We start from the raw sequence: 16,707 nt of genomic DNA on the forward strand, positions 1-16,707 counted from the left end.
GTTGTTTTGATGTGTATCTCTTCCAGTCTGATTGTTCCAGAGCCAGAAATGAGACTCTAATGTGGGAACATATATAGCTGGCCACTCTAGTCTGCTTTGTATTGTATTTAGGAAATTCAGGCCACTAACATAAATTCACACTTTGGGATAGACCTTTCCCAACAATACCTCTGCATAGACCTAGGGAGTGGGAGAGGAGATGGGAAAAATGAGGTGATGCTTCTCAAGCATCGGAAGAACCTATAACTGAATGAATGGTAAGATTTGGCAAGTTCATGATGCGTTTCCTACCAAAAGAAGTACTTAAGTAAAGGCATCCATTGCCTATTGGATTACAGGAGCGTTTCTCAAACACTGATCCTTCTGGTTTCTCCTTCACTGTTCTCTGTGTTATAAACCATCTCAGAGGATTATATTGGATGTATTAGGGTATTAGATGATATTAGATATTAGATGATATTAGGGTATTAGATGATATTATTTTAGTATTTTTTGTGGTAGAAGTGATGGTATTAGGGTTATATTTAACCAAATGAGGTAGGTATGGTGGGTATACCAGGTAACAATAGCCATAAATGGATCATTTTTGAAGGTGAATGATAATACATATGTGTTTGCTATTGATCCTTTCTATTTTTGTATGTATTTTACTATTTCTGTAATAGAATATCTGTAAAAATGTCAGCAACTAATTTGACCTCTTTAATATTTTGTGAGCAAAACACAATGTATCCAAAAACTAGATTCAAACAACAGACTGCACTTTGCAATTTTTGCACAAAGTTTTGGAAACTGGACCATGGACTTTAACTGGGGGAATTATCCCTTTATCATTTCACACTTATCTCCTGCCTCCATTCTATCTGCAATACCTAGCAAAAGGGCTCTGACTAGGGGGCATTACAGATTGTTTAGAATAGAATTTTCTCAGAATAAGTGAGCGAAGAGGGTAATATGCATAATTGCTTTGAACAATACCTCCTAGTATTTTATTGGACCCTCTCTTATTCCATCTCTCCAAAAAAAAAAAAAAAAAAGGCAGTAACTTTGTTTCAATTTTTGAAAGCCTGAGGTTTTTTGAAATATTGGCTAATTGCATTTTCTCTGTTATCTTTGTGCTTCTATTTCAGGATGGAATGGGGAATTTGAGAATCACAGACAAAGGTCTAAAACTAGAAGGAGACTCAGAATTCTTGCAACCTCTCTACGCCAAAGAAATCCAGTCCCGACCAGTAAGTACTCCCATGAGAAAAAGGAATGGTGGTTTCTCTGGCATCTAAATCTGGGGGAATTTATCAGCCATCAGCTGCACATAAAGCATCATGGGAGGGAATGGTAACGTAGGAAGTAGGATTTGATCAAATCCCAAGTCTTGAGCATAATCCCTGCTGTGGTACTATACACAACTGTGATGACTTCTCTGAGCCTTTATTCCTGCCAAAGGTGGGTGATAACCTCTGTTAATGAACTATCGTAGATTATGCTGCAAATACGCCAAGAAAGGAAATGTGGAAGTGCTTTAGGTACTATACAAATCCAAGAAAGTATTGCTATCTTTTTTTAATTGTCAAGTGCTTTAAATACTGCCTTTGGAAACATAGAACAAAAGAACTAGAATTTTTCTTTTCATTAAGACTTTGGACAGTGTAGCCAAGGTTGGTTAGAATCACTCAATATGTCAACAACTGTGCTCTAACATAACACTCTAGCGTGAATGCTCTGTTCCATGCACTCTGTTTTTTTGTGTGCATTATCATTACCCAATTTAATCCATACACAGTCCACAGGGTTGGCAATTATTGTCGCCTCCATTTTACAGATTACAGAATTGAGCCTTAGAGAAGAGCTGTGTTCAGAGCCACATACTTATGAAGTAGTAGAGTAAGAACTTCAGGGCAGGAAGTCCAGTTCTGAAGCTTTTCTGTTAAATAGAGTCCACTATGTAACCTTTCATGCTTATTCTTTGTTTTTGTCATGAGAGAAGGGATTTCTAGATATTTGTTTTATTAACCAATATTATCAAAAGTAATTTTTGTTTTTGAGCGTGTTTTGTTTTTTTTTTTCAATTGTTTCTTTGACTTTGTTTGGTCTTTTGTTTGTTGGTGGAGTGGTGGGATTTGCTGGTTCAAAAGGATTCTGAATGCATTTGCTCTTCTGGGATTGGTTCAGGTCCACGTGCAAGCAAAAAGTAATGTGAAAGGTCCCTAAAGCCTTATTTGCACTGATGAGCATAATTAATGAAATTCAGCAACTTGGTACAGTGGATAATTTTATCTGAATGTTATCTCAACTACTGAATGCTATTAACCTGGGTGAAACTACTGAATTGCCAGTACGTTTACTTCCTTGTGTGCCTCGTAAAAGGGAGGGAGCTATGATGTTAAAATTTTCAAAGAGAGCAAATCAGTTCAGCCACCCTATTGGTGATTATAAAATTTAACTGGGTTAGGCACTGAAGTACCAAGGGTACTATAAATATATCCATCACCTTGAAGAAATCATATTCTGGATGGAATCATGGGATAAAGCTGTAAGGAGAGTCAGGTGATGATTCTATGTTAAATAGAATGGAGACAGTTAATTTCAAGCATTTAAGAAATCACCAGGTTTTTTTTTAAGACTTTATTTATTTGACAGAGAGAGAGAGAGACAGCAAGAGAGGGAACACAAGCATGGAAGTGGGAGAGGGAGAAGCAGGCTGAGCAAGAAGCCTGATGTGGGGCTCAATCCCAGAACCCTGGGATCATGACCTGAGCCAAAGACAGACACTTAACCAACTGGGCCCCCCGGGTGCCCCAAGATCACTATAAAAATTGCTGCAATTTCTATTTCTCCCAGCCTGGCAAGCTGGCTAAGTTATATTTTGAGTTATTAGTTGTACTTCAGATTGATCTTATCAGGGTTAAACTTTTTTTTTTTTTTTTTTTTTTTTTTTTTTTTTTAGTATTGATACAATGTTATATCAGTTTCAGGTGTATAACAGTGATTAAACAAGTTGATATATTATGCTATTCTCACACAAGTGTAGCTACTATTAGTCAACGTAGCTACTATTAGTCAAGGTTCAACATTATCATAATATCATTGGCCATGTTACTTATGTTGTGCCTTTTATTCCTGTGATTTATTCATTGCAGCACTAGAAGCCTGTGCTACCCTCTCCCCTTCACTCATCTCCCCATCCCCAACTCGCCTCACCCTGGCAAACAGTTTGTTCTCTGCATTTATAGATCCAATTCAGCTTTCTATTAGTTTATTCACTTGTTTTTTTTCACATTCCACATGTGACTGAAATCATGGTGTTTGTCTTTCTCATCTGGCTTAGTTCACTTAGCATAAAATCCTCTAGGTCCGTCCATGTTGTTGCAAATGGCACGATCTCATTCTTCTTACGGCTGCATAATATTCCTGTGTGTGTGTGTGTGTGTGTGTGTGTGTGTGTGTGTGTGAATACTACATCTTCCTATTCTGTATTAAACTTATTTAACTTACAAGTTTGGACCGATAATTTCTACTGATGTCAGCCCCCCTTATTTTGTAAAGGGCCAAATAGCAAATATTTTAGACTTTTTTTTTTTCCCTTTTCGACAATTCCTTAAAAATGTCAAAGAATATTATATTGAGGGCCACCAGACAAATAGCTGTAGATTGTAGTTTGCCAAGCTTCTAAACCATGTTAGTGATATTTCTATATAGATGATCTGGCTAAAATGCATGTGGTACAAGGGAGAAGATTTTAAAGTCATGGCTAAAATAGTTATGTTACATAAAATACCCTGAGAGAAGTTTCTTTGACATAGAGTTAGAGTCCTTAAAGAAATTGAAATTAGGGGTGCCCGGGTGGTTCAGTGAGTTAAAGCCTCTGCCTTCAGCTTGGGTCATGATCTCTGCTCAGCAGGGAGCCTGCTTCCTTCTCTCTCTCTCTCTCTGCCTGCCTCTCTGCCTACTGTGATCTCTGTCTGTCAAATAAATAAATAAAATCTTAAAAAAAAAGAAATTGAAATTAATTAAAAATTGTTTTAATTTTATTTTTTAAGATTTTATTTATTTATTTGACAGAGAGAGACAGCATGAGAGAGAACACAAGCAGGGTGGAGAGGGAGAAGCAGGCTTCCCGCCAAGCAGGGAGCCCAATGCAGGGCTCGATTCCAGAACTCTGGGATTCTGACCTGAGCCGAAGGTAGACGCTTTACAACTAAGCCCCCTGGGTGCTCCATAAAAATTTTTTTTAATTTTAAAAAAGGAATAGAAGAGGGCACCTGGGTGGTTCAGTTGGTTAAGCTCTGCCTTCATCTCAGGTCATGATCTCAGAGTTTTGGGATCAAACCCTTCATCGTGCTCGATGCTCAGGTGGGCATTCTGCTTCTCCCTCTGCCTCTCCCCCCAACTCATGGGCTCGCATTCTCTCTCTCTCTTAATAAATTTTAAGAAAAGATTATTTTAATCTGGAAAAATCAGTGAGTTAGGCTCAGTGCTTTCACATCACCATTTAAGGAAAATAAAGTGTCAGAATTCACTGTTTTTCATTGTTCTTAAGAAAGTATTTTCCTGGGCACCTGGGTGGCTCACTGGGTTAAAGCCTCTGCCTTTGGCTCAGGTCATGATTCCAGGGTCCTGGGATCGAGTCCCACATCGGGCTGTCTGCTCAGCGGGGAGCCTGCTTCTTCCTGTCTCTCTCTCTCTCTCTCTCTGCCTGCCTCTCTGCCTACTTGTGATCTCTGTCTGTCAAATAAATAAATAAAATCTTAAAAAAAAGAAATTATTTTCCTTCCAAAAAATAAATAATAAATAAAGCTCTTTTAGCTTAAATGTTTCTGACAACAAAATCAGTATGTTCTCTCTGAAGGGGGGAAAAAAAAGACATACAGAAATGCATATACAGTAAAATCCACCCCTAAGTCCCACAGGCTCTCACCGAAACAGTGCCCATATCTGTCCCCTTGTCCCCTCTCCCCCAACACATACCACCTGCAGGCTCCAGCCAGCATCCTATCCGACCTGCACCACTGTGAGTGCCTCCTCCCTCTCCACTACCTTTCTCTCATAGCCTCAAAATCCAAATCGTAGCCCAAATGGGCTTTTTTTTTTTTAACATAAGCAAAATATGAATTTATTGTAGAGTTTTAAACAACTCAGAAACAACATTAAAACTTGAAAAACTAGATCCAGAATTAATAGCGACTATCACATTTCTGGAGATGATTACATAGGTTATTGTTTATAAATGTAGGCAATCTAATTTAAATAAAATTAAGTATAACGTTAAAATAACAAATCAGAATGATTTTTTAGCAATGAATAATAATAATAATACGATCTTTTTTATCATTTTTTAAAATTTATTTTCAGCATAATAGTATTCATTGTTTTTGTACCACACCCAGTGCTCCATGCAATCCGTGCCCTCTACAATACCCACCACCTGGTGCCCCCAACCTCCCACCCCCCACCCCTTCAAAATTCTCAGATCGTTTTTCAGAGTCCATAGTCTCTCATGGTTCACCTCCCCTTCCAATTTCCCTCAACTCCCTTCTCTAACTCCCCATGTTCTCCATGCTATTTGTTATGTTCCACAAATAAGTGAAACCATATGATAATTGAATCTCTCTACTTGACTTATTTCACTCAGCATAATCTCTTCCAGTCCCGTCCATGTTGCTACAAAAGTTGGGTATTCATCCTTTCTGATGGCTTAAAAGACTATGCAACCACCAAGCCAACACTGCAGGAAATATTAAGGGGGGTTCTATAAAAGAGGAAAAATCCTAAGAATAGCATTGAACAGAAATATAGAGACAATCTACAGAAAGAAAGACTTCAAAGGTAACACGATGTCAATAAAAACGTATCTATCAATAATCACTCTCAATGTGAATGGCCTAAATGTGCCCATAAAACGGCACAGGGTTGCAGATTGGATAAAATGACAGGACCCATCCATATGTTGTCTACAAGAGACCCATTTTGAACCTAAAGATACACCCAGACTGAAAGTGAAGGGATGGAGAAGCATCTTTCATGCCAATGGGCCTCAAAAGAAGGCTGGGGTAACGATTCTCATATCAGATAAATTAGATTTTAAACTAAAGACTGTAGTCAGAGATACAGAAGGACACTACATCATTCTTAAAGGGACTATCCACCAAGATGACCTAACAATTATAAATATCTATGCCCCCAATATGGGAGCAGCCAATTACATAAGAAAACTGTTAATCAAGATAAAGAGTCATATTGATATGAATACATTAATAGTAGGAGATCTTAACACGCCTCTCTCAGAAATAGATCATTGAAGCAGAAAATCAATAAAGAAACAAGAGCATTGAATGACACATTGGACCAGATGGACCTCATAGATACATACAGAACGTTCCACCCTAAAACAACAGAATACTCATTCTTCTCAAGTGCATTTGGAACCTTCTCAAGAATAGACCACATACTGGGTCACAAATCAGGACTCAAACAATACCAAAAGACTGAGATTATTCCCTGCATATTCTCAGATCACAATGCTTTGAAACCTGGAGCTCAATCACAAGGAAAAGTTCAGAAGGAACTCAATCACCTGGAAGCTAAAGACCACCTTCCTTAAGAATGCTTGGATCAACCAGGAGATCAAAGAAGAACTGAAACAATTCATGGAAACCAATGAGAATGAAGACACTTTGGTCCAAAACCTATGGGATACAGCAAAGGCGGTCCTAAGGGGGAAATACATAGCCATCCAAGCCTCCCTCAAAAAAATTGAAAAATCCAGAACACAGCAGCTGTCTCTACACCTTAAAGAACTGGAGAATCAACAACAAATCAAACCACCTCCACACATAAGAAGGGAAATCATCAAGATTAGAGCTGAGATCAATGAGGTAGAAACCAGAGATACAGTAGAACGTATCAATGAAACTAGAAGCTGGTTTTTTGAAAGAATCAATAAGATTGATAAACCATTGGCCACACTAATCCAAAAGCAAAGAGAGAAAGTCCTAATTAATAAAATTATGAATGAAAAGGGAGAGATCACAACTAACACCAAGGAAGTAGAAATAATCATCAGAAGTTATTATCAACAATTATATGCCAATAAGGTAAGCAACCTAGATGAAATGGATGCATTCCTGGAAAACTATAAACTCCCAAAATTGAACCAGGAAGAAATTGACAACCTGAATAGACTGATATCTAGTAATGAGATTGAAGCAGTGATCAAAAACATCCCAAAAAACAAGAGCCCAGGACCTGATGGATTCCCTGGGGAATTCTACCAAACTTTCAAAGAAGAAATAACACTTATTCTCCTGGAGCTGTTTCAAAAAATTGAAACAGAAGGGAAACTTCCAGACTCTTTCTATGAAGCCAGCATTACCCTGATCCCCAAACCAGGCAAAGACCCTACCACAAAGGAGAATTTCAGACCAATATCACTGATGAATATGGATGCTAAGATTCTCAACAAGATCCTAGCAAACAGGATCCAACAGCCCATTAAAAAGTTTATCCACCATGACCAGGTGGGATTCATCCCTGGGCTACAAGGATGGTTCAACATTCGCAAATCAATCAATGTGATAGGACAAATCAGTAAGAGAAGAGAGAAGAACCACATGGTCCTCTCAATTGATGCAGAAAAAGCATTTGACAAAATCCAGCATCTATTCCTGATTAAAACGCTTCAAAGTATAGGATTAGAGGGAACATTCCTGAACTTCATCAAATCTATCTATGAAAGACCCACAGCAAATATCATCCTCAATGGGAAAAAGCTTGCAGCCTTCCCGTTGAGATCAGGAACACGACAAGGATGCCCACTCTCACCACTCTTGTTCAACATAGTATTAGAAGTCCTAGCAACAGCAATCAGACAACAAAGAGAAATAAAAGTTATCCAAATTGGCAATGAAGAAGTCAAACTCTCTCTCTTCGCAGATGACATGATTCTTTATATGGAAAACCCAAAAGACTCCACCCCCACACTACTAGAACTCATACAGCAATTCAGTAACATGGCAGGATACAAAGTCAATGTACAGAAATCAGTGGCTTTCTTATACACTAACAATGAAAATACAGAAAGGGAAATTAGAGAATCAATTCCATTTACTATAGCACCAAGAACCATAAGATACCTGGGAATAAACCTAACCAAAGAGGTAAAGGATCTGTACTCGAGGAACTACAGAACACTCATGAAAGAAATTGAAGAAGACACAAAAAGATGGAAGACCATTCCATGCTCTTGGATCGGAAGAATAAACATTGTTAAAATGTCTATACTGCCTAGAGCAATCTATACTTTTAATGCCATTCCAATCAAAATTCCACCGGTATTCTTCAAAGAACTGGAGCAAATAATCCAAAAATTTGTATGGAACCAGAAGAGACCCCAAATCGCTAAGGAAATGTTGAAAAACAAAAATAAAACTGGGGGCATCACATTACCAAATGGGCTTTTTGAAATGTCACATCTCTCCACTGTTTACCAAGGATTCTCTTAGCTTCCCATTGCACCTGGAATGAACTCCTACCTCCTTGCTAAGGGCTATACAGTTCTCTCCTAGATGTTTTTCATGGAGGTCTCCTTGTGGTCATCCTGTTCTCAGTTTAAATGTTGCCATTCTAGAAAGACCTTCCTTGTTAAGCACAACAGCCATAAATAAAACATAACCCTGTTGTCCCCCCCCCTTTGTAACTGTCATCATTTGACATTCGTGTTTGCTCAGAAATACAAATTGGCAGAACAGGAGATTGTGCTAATATATTCCCTAGTATATTTTCCCTAGTATATTCCTGAACCCCTGCTGCTGTATCTAGCACACACTATGTGCTCAGTAGATACCTGTGAAATTGAAAAATAAATCATAAAAATAAAGTATCACTTAAATCTCTCTTGCAGGGTCAAGCACAGTTAACAGCTCAGTGTACTTTTTTAGGCATTTCCCACAGGATATTTTTTAAATAGAACCATATTTTGCATACTCTTCTGTACCTTTTTTTCCTCCAAATAATACATTAACAGTAAATTTTCTGTATCTGAATAATATTTAACAGTTTAAGAGCCTTTGTGAGGCATAATTAACATGGAATAAATTATACCTATTTAAAGTGTGTACTATGGTATGTTTTTGCATAGATATTTACACATGAAACCATCACCACAATCAAGGTAATGAACAGATTACCCTGAAGACTTTCTCCCATACCCCTTTTTAGTCCCTCCACCCTGTCCACAACCAACTTTGTCATATGCTTTCCGTCCTGCCCATTACTTTGCATTTCTTAGAACTTTTCATAAATGGACTCATATAATTTTCATATCTGAATAATTTTAAGAATGCATGTCTACATGCTTTTATCAAGATCTCTTAACCATTTATTTAATATCCAACTTCAAGAAGAATTTTGCCTATAATTGGGCTATCTTGGCTTTACTGGGGAGAGCAGAAGTGGCTCAGGGCACAGACCTTAAATATTTCCCTTTTAGATGACATCAGAGCACTGAGAAGGGACTAGAGAAGAGCACGGTAGGCATAACAGGCAAGGTAGAATTCGTCTCTTTGGATTTTCACAAAAAGCTAAAACAGATATGCTGGATCAAAAAGGCAGACAAATGAGATCACAACCTGGTAACTTAGTCTGTAGGGCTCCCCTTCCCTCAAAGCACAAGGGTAATTGCTAGCTGAACAGAATTGGGGTTCTGGCAGCAAAGAAGGTGAGGAAGGATTGTTGGGCAGACAACCAATAGAATTTGCCTTATTGATGGATTCATAACCTCACAGGGTGCTTGTGTGACCCTCACATGTAGCATCTTCTCTCCCTCCTGGCAGTTACGGCTCGTTGGTTAGTTTCTGATACACCTGACCATTGCTTCTAGACCACCTCTGGGAGGCTCTTCTCAGAATAAGTATTTGCAGTATCATTTCCCTGTAGATCACAGCTGCCTTTATTTCTTATTGCCATCAAAAAGAGATTAGTGCCCATGTTATGCTGAAAAAATAAAAAAATTAAAAAAAAAAAAAGAGATTAGTGCCCAGTTGAACAGATTACTCAGCCCCTCTGAGCGCGGATAACTAATGAAGTAATACTTCATTCTGTTTTTGTGTTTCATTGATCTGTGAGGAATTGGGATTGGTTAAGCAATCCACACAATGTTCCATACTGTATCAGATTTCATTATTGAAGGTTGCAATCCTGTAATGTCACGACAAATTGATTAGTGTGATAGCAATCACTCTAGAAGATAAATTAATGAGAAAGGGTTCATGACTACAAAAACTTCCGTCGGGGAACTGAACGAAAGTCCCAGGACGTGCTGACTTTACCCACATGGATGCATAGTTTCTATAAGTATCGTGCAGCTCAGAAAACAGATTGAAAAGGACATGCACTAAATTAACTATTCTACCATGACATCCAAAGACCAGCCTGTCTCTAAAAATACTAATTGAATGCATTTAGCACAGAATGTTGTAGAGTTAGGGGATTTATTGCCAAAAAACTCTGTGTTTAAATCCACATTTCAGTGTGATAGGCATCTTTTTAATTGCCAAATACAACTACAAAATTTTGGCAAGATCTACTAGTAGATAGGTTGAATGAATGAAAACTTAGGAGACCTTTACTCTTAGAGTATCATTTTGAAAAAAAGTGGTGAATCCCTGCCTTGGAGAGACTGCTTATCTTACTTTCCATGATGCTGCACCTAGATGGTACTTTAATGTGACTTAATGTAAAGTGACAAGGAAAGGGCAACTAGCATTTCTCGGGCAGCTACTCTGGGTATGCTGTGCGGGAAAGCTACACAGTGAATTTTTTTCTATATTCACTTCATACTATACTTGGGGTGGGTCTAGTGGTCCTAGCCCTTTGCTTATATGGAATTTACAAGTTTAGGAGAGGAGGAGTAGAAAAAGAAGTTGGAGAAGGGGTTAAAAAAAAAAAGAAGTTACTTTCAAAGACTCAAGTAGGAAATTATTATATAAGACTTGAGATTTATGTCTTTTAAATTTCCTTATCCTACAAAAACCCACATATTTTAAGATGTCCTTACTCACTAAAACCTATGTGATCATTATCATATTATATATAAGTGGGGTTTTTAAAAAAAGTTGCCTGTGCCAAGAGACAGTATCGCACCATGGTTAAAGCCACGAGCTGTATTGTTGAACTCAGATGGCAGCAAGTGTTACCATTAGACTGATGAGTGATCCTTGAGCAGTTTCTTAATTTGGCAAATCCTTGTTTCCTTGCCTGTAACACTGATATTAACACCTACATCATGGTGGTTGTCAGTAAGATCATGTTTGTAAAGTGCTTAATACAGAACTTGACATGAAGTGAGTGTTCCCGAAATGGTAACTCCTGCTTTTGCCCCCTTCTGATGGGGACGATGACAGTGACGATGACCATGACAATGACAGAAATTGTCACCGTCAGCAGCATCATCGTGTGGCCCCCATCTCACCTGGTGTTTGACCTTACTCCAAACCAGATGGTCTTTCCTCTTTTTCTCTAGTGTTGTTTTAATGACAGACTTAGTGCCCTCCCAGGGAACCCATTTCATATACAACAGCTTTTAGCTTTAAATTTTTCTTTCACTGAGTTACACTCTTCTGATGTTCAACTCACCTTTTTTCTCATTCTTCTGCTTAAACTGTTTTATTAGTGGCACAGTCTTTCTTTTTATATTTTTTCTTTTTCCAATCTTTCTGAAAAAAATAGTTTTATAGTACATGCCAAGTACATTAAAAATGCTTTTACACTTTGATCCAGTAATGACATTTCCACACATTTTCAATCAAGAGCCAACTGTCGTAAAATATTTCAAAATGAAAACACACACACCTGCTGTACAAAAACTGTACTGTTGTGCAAAAACCAGGCTAAGGATTGGTTCCTATGAAAGTCTGAATTCCTCATATAAAATTGAGTTTGAGGGTATCCAGGTTATGAAAGTTAAGAAGCTCCCATATTCTCCTTGAAATTCTGAGCTGGTCATCCTCACTGTGCATGTTTACATTTGGATATGTTGTCTCTTGTTTTATGGAAAAATGAGTTTTTTAAATTCCACTTTTTATTTTAGTATGATGTGAATTAAGATTTATTCCACCAGCCTGAATTACCAAGAGATATGTAGGCTGAAAGGTGAAAGCCTCTAGAAGTCAGTTAGACCAATCACCTCATTTAACAGATAGGGCCCCAAAGGTTCAGAAAGGTGGGAGGATGTACCCAAGTTCAACCAAGTAAAAGAATGAAAATGCAGAATTGCAGCCTTCTTCCATACCAACACACTGTATGGTAAATGATTTTCTCATGACACTGTTCAGTACAGTAAAGTTGAGTTATACATGGCCATTTCCCTCTTCTGAGGAATAACTTCCTGAAAGGTATATTAATTTCCTGAGGGATTAAAAAACACTCAAAAAAGGGAAACTAGAACAACAGTGGATAACACAACAAGAGCAAGCTTCATTATGCCTCATCGAGTCACTGAGAGGATATTCTCTACTTCAGAAACTTACTGTGAGGTAACTTCAGTGACCCACTTTATAAACTATTAAGTAGCTCTTGCTGTGAAAACTTATGACACAAGTTGCAAACTAAATCCATCCCACAGATACAATTTACTTGCCTGATGCAGTATTTTTCTTAATATGAATTTTTTCTAATATTTAAATATCAGAAGATTCCACATTTTTTTAAAAAAATCTACATTTTCTGATCCTCATTAAAAAATTTTAAAAAACAAACAAATGAAGAAAAAAAAAACCCACCAAAATCTGGAGAGTGGTTTGATAATTCTAGGGGCTGGAGCTGAGTAGAAGCTGCCTGTTTTAGATGGGCATTTGTTCTTTGGTGGGCCTCAGTCTCTACCAGGCACTATTGTCTCCTACCCAAACTTAAGCCATTAATATGATGGATCCCTGCCATCTTGATTTATGAAACTGAGAATTCGTGCATCTTGTCCTGCAGGACTTCGGGAATTTAAATTGGCCTCTTAAGAGTCATAGTCACTCAAAAAAAAAAAAAAAAAAGATTTATAGTTGCTCACGACTCATTATTCCTCACTATGCATTTTGTTACTTTCTTTTTTTTGCCCAGGTTTCTCCTAGTGGTCAGGCTCCTGTGGGTTTTGAAATTGTTTATAAGCCCGGCGACATGGGATAGCAGTGTCAGGGCTTCCTGAGGCTAAGGCTCTGACCCATGGTAGCCATCCCCCTTCCGGAGTCTTCTAAAACATGCCTTCTTTTTATCTTGCTCCTCTCACCACTAAAGAGCATGACTAGGGAGGAGACAGACTATTGAAAACTGAGAAACAGCATTCTCAGCCTGAGACAAAAAAATAAAAATAAAAAGTAGCATGAGATGGCAGATAAGTGTAAGCTTTGGCTAAAGAGGCTGGGTTGACGATTTAGTGGCCTTGAAAGGAGCTGTGTCTCTGGTTAATTTAGAAACCGAACGAAGGCTGCAGTGGCTTCTTCTCAGTAAGCAAAACAGCTTCAACTCCCAGCTGAACATATTGCACATAAAACAGTATGTTCCATGCCGCTTGCATGGAACATGAGCATCTTGCTGTCTTTAATTAAGAAGTTAACTGGACCATGAAGTATTGCCTGAGTAAATAAAAGTGATTTGTACTAAGTTGGAGGGGTGCATACAGCATCTTTGCATTTCTTGGTTCACACATAAATTATGGAGATTATTAAAAAATGGAAGGGTCATCTATGAGCCCATCTGCCCTGTGAAGCTGATCGCCATTCCCGAAATGTATCTGTTTGCGTATTGTAATTTATCGTGGACAATAGTGTGAACCAGCTGCTTACTCATTTTTTTTTTTAAAGCAGACAAACAATCTTGAGTAGATCAATGCTTTATACTGTGGTGGGTTTGTTTGTTGATCTTGGGAAACAGAGTGGTTCACAGGCTTTTGGTTGCTGCAGAATTAACAGGGGCTGATAAGGTTTTTGTCCTTCCTTTAATTTGGGAGAAATTGACTGTGTGTACTTTTCTTAAACGAGGTTCTTGCTGGAAATATGAGTTATGGAGGTCTTTGGTCCCATCTCACTTGGAACGTAATAGCCAGTTTTGGTAAACTCATTCCAAACTTCATACGAGGCTGAGGACGGACGTCTGATTGTCTGATTTGAGGGCCACTAGTCAGGGAGGTGGCCCCATATTTTTCTTTCTTTCCTGTTGTGGTCCCCACAGGTCCACCATTCAGATCTCATTTATTTGAAGACTCAGAAGTGTGTATTCATGCCAGGCCTCTACTGCAAATATTCTGTGCCCATGCATGCTCCACAAGGACTTCACATAGCTTATAAGAACTACTTACAGTCATATAGTAACCACATATATGATGGGTTAACATCGGGAAAAATAAAAATTAGAATGAAAGGTAGAGGTGGGAGCAGTGTAATAGAAAACAGGAGACAGGCTAGAACATCAGTGTACTTGGTCTTGCTAAGCCTGGAATTCGATTATGAAGTTTCCCAACAGAGATGCACAGTCTGTTGGGTGCAGCCTTCCATGGGTGCCTCTCAGATGATACAGGTCCTCTCAGAGGACAGGTAAGGCTGGCGGCTCAGTGTCCTAGAAAGTACACCAGATTCAAAGTGAAGGAATCTGAAATTTCTTCTTATTGTCCCATGGGTCCACAGTGAACCACAGTGAACCCTTAGCAAGTCATTCCTCTTCTCCCTCAATTTCTTTCTCTGAACTAAAAGGGTGGGACATGATCACTGGTTTCCTACAACTTTTTTTTTTTTTAAACCATAGGATCTTTCTTAAGCCAAATTTATCTGTGACCCCAAAACCAGACAAGATGGAAGCTCAGCGGCTGGGTCTGGGCCGGGGCCGGAGGGCTGCAGCCTGTTGCCCACCCCCCTGGCTCCCTGCCACCAGCCACGTGATGCCTGGGCTGCAGGAGGGTTCCCCACACCACAGTCTGAGAACTGCCAGACTGGATGAATACCTAGCCGTGCTTCATCTAGGTCTCTGCTCAGATGGCACGTTCTCATGGACGCCTGCTTTGACCACTTCATCAAAAATAAATCCCTTACCTGGTAGCTTTATTTTCCTTCATTGTAGGTATTACGTATGAATTACACAGGTGTATTTTTCCATATGTTATATGTATTCTATTCTATAATTATATATTTACCTATTTGCTTCCCCTATTGCTATATGATCTCTGTGATGGCAGGGACATAGAAAGGTAGTTACCAAGTGATGTGTAAGAGCAGACTCTGAGGGGCACCTGGGGTTTCATTTGGTTAAACATCTGCCTTAGGCTCGGGTCTTGATCCGGGGGTCCTGGGATCGAGCCCTGCATCGGGCTCCCTGCTCAGCAGGGAGCCTGCTTCCTCGCCTTCCCTCTGTCTGCTGCTCCCCTGCTTGTGTGCTCTCTCTCTCTCTGTCAAATAAATAAAATCTTAAAAAAAAAAAAAAAAAAGAGCAGGCTCTGAAGCACCAACTTCCTGGAGTAATATCCTGACTCTTAAGCAAATTTCTTCACCTTTTCTCTGCTTCACTTCCTCCTTTGTAAAGCGGGCATACATTGCTCTTTGTAAAATGGCACTACCTCATAAGCTTATTACAGGATCAGAAGAGATAATTTATTTTACATAATTATGTACATTTTTCTGCTTACAGAACAGTGCCTTGAGTGTAGAGCACTATATGAAATTTCAACATAATTGTTTATTATTTGCTTTGTTTACCACTGCACCCTTGTCTAGACTAGTGCATGTTACTGGTAAAGCAGATTTGTGTGTGTGTGTGTGTGTCTGTGTGTGAGTGTGTGTATGTGTGTGTTGTTTAAATAAATGAATAAATGTTCTCTTAGGATACCTCTGGTTCAAAGATTCTATAAAAGCTTCCCTTCTTGGGTAGAGAGACAAAGACAAGTTCTCTTTTATAGGACCTTCTAGATTGATTATCTGTACCAGCCACACACCACGAATCCTATTATGTCGAAGAGGACATGAACCGCTCTACGGTGTGAGACTTTGGGAAAGCAGGATAGACTAAATGGAAGGAATAAAAGTGGTGTGAAAGGTACTAAAAGCCCATCTTTCCCTACTTTGCAGTTCGGCTCAGCTATAAGTTTTGATTCATGCCATCCACAGGCTAATGAAAGCTCCCAAGAGTGGAGCTATGTATTACAGACAGTAAAGTATTGGGGAATAAAATGAGCCCTCCCAGCCCCTCACATCTTTGAGCTTCTCTTCATCATCACAGTGGCACATCAGCGTTGTCTAACTCCCAGTTTCAGGAACATCCCAGCTGCCTATAATGACTCTGGTGCAAGCCTGCTCTCTGCTTAGCTCCTAAATAACACTGAAGAGGCAAAAGTGCTCACCAGAGTCTGCTGTGGTTTTTGCTTATATTCCTTTCATGGTAGGAGGAGTCCTACTTCAGTGAGGAGGCATCTCACAGCTCATGATACTCGCTGAGTATTTGGGGAGTATAATGAGGAGAAAAGCCAACTTTCAGAAGAAGGATGTTTTAATACATTCTTAAAAGTTATATTGTTCTTCACCCCTAAATGGCTGGCAAAAATTGGAAGGGGAGGTGAACAATGAAAGACTATGGACTCTGAAAAACAATCTGAAGGGTTTGAAGAGGTGGGGGGTGGGAGGTTGGGGGAACCAGGTGGTGGGTATTAGAGAGGGCACGGATTGCATGGAGCACTGGGTGCGGTGC

At 39.1% G+C, this 16,707-nt stretch overlaps 1 protein-coding gene across 2 annotated transcripts in view; it reads left to right on the forward strand.

Moving 5' to 3' along the window:
- Window positions 1–16,707, forward strand: part of SGCD (sarcoglycan delta) — a 394,796-nt gene that overhangs the window by 172,359 nt on the left and 205,730 nt on the right. For both annotated transcript variants that reach the window (XM_047729596.1, XM_047729597.1), the window contains exon 3: window positions 1,131–1,232. In XM_047729596.1, the coding sequence (XP_047585552.1) occupies window positions 1,131–1,232 (102 nt within the window). The remainder of the gene's footprint in view (window positions 1–1,130; window positions 1,233–16,707) is intronic.

This window comes from Lutra lutra, chromosome 5 (genome assembly GCF_902655055.1).
Source record: "Lutra lutra chromosome 5, mLutLut1.2, whole genome shotgun sequence".
NCBI lineage: Eukaryota > Metazoa > Chordata > Mammalia > Carnivora > Mustelidae > Lutra > Lutra lutra.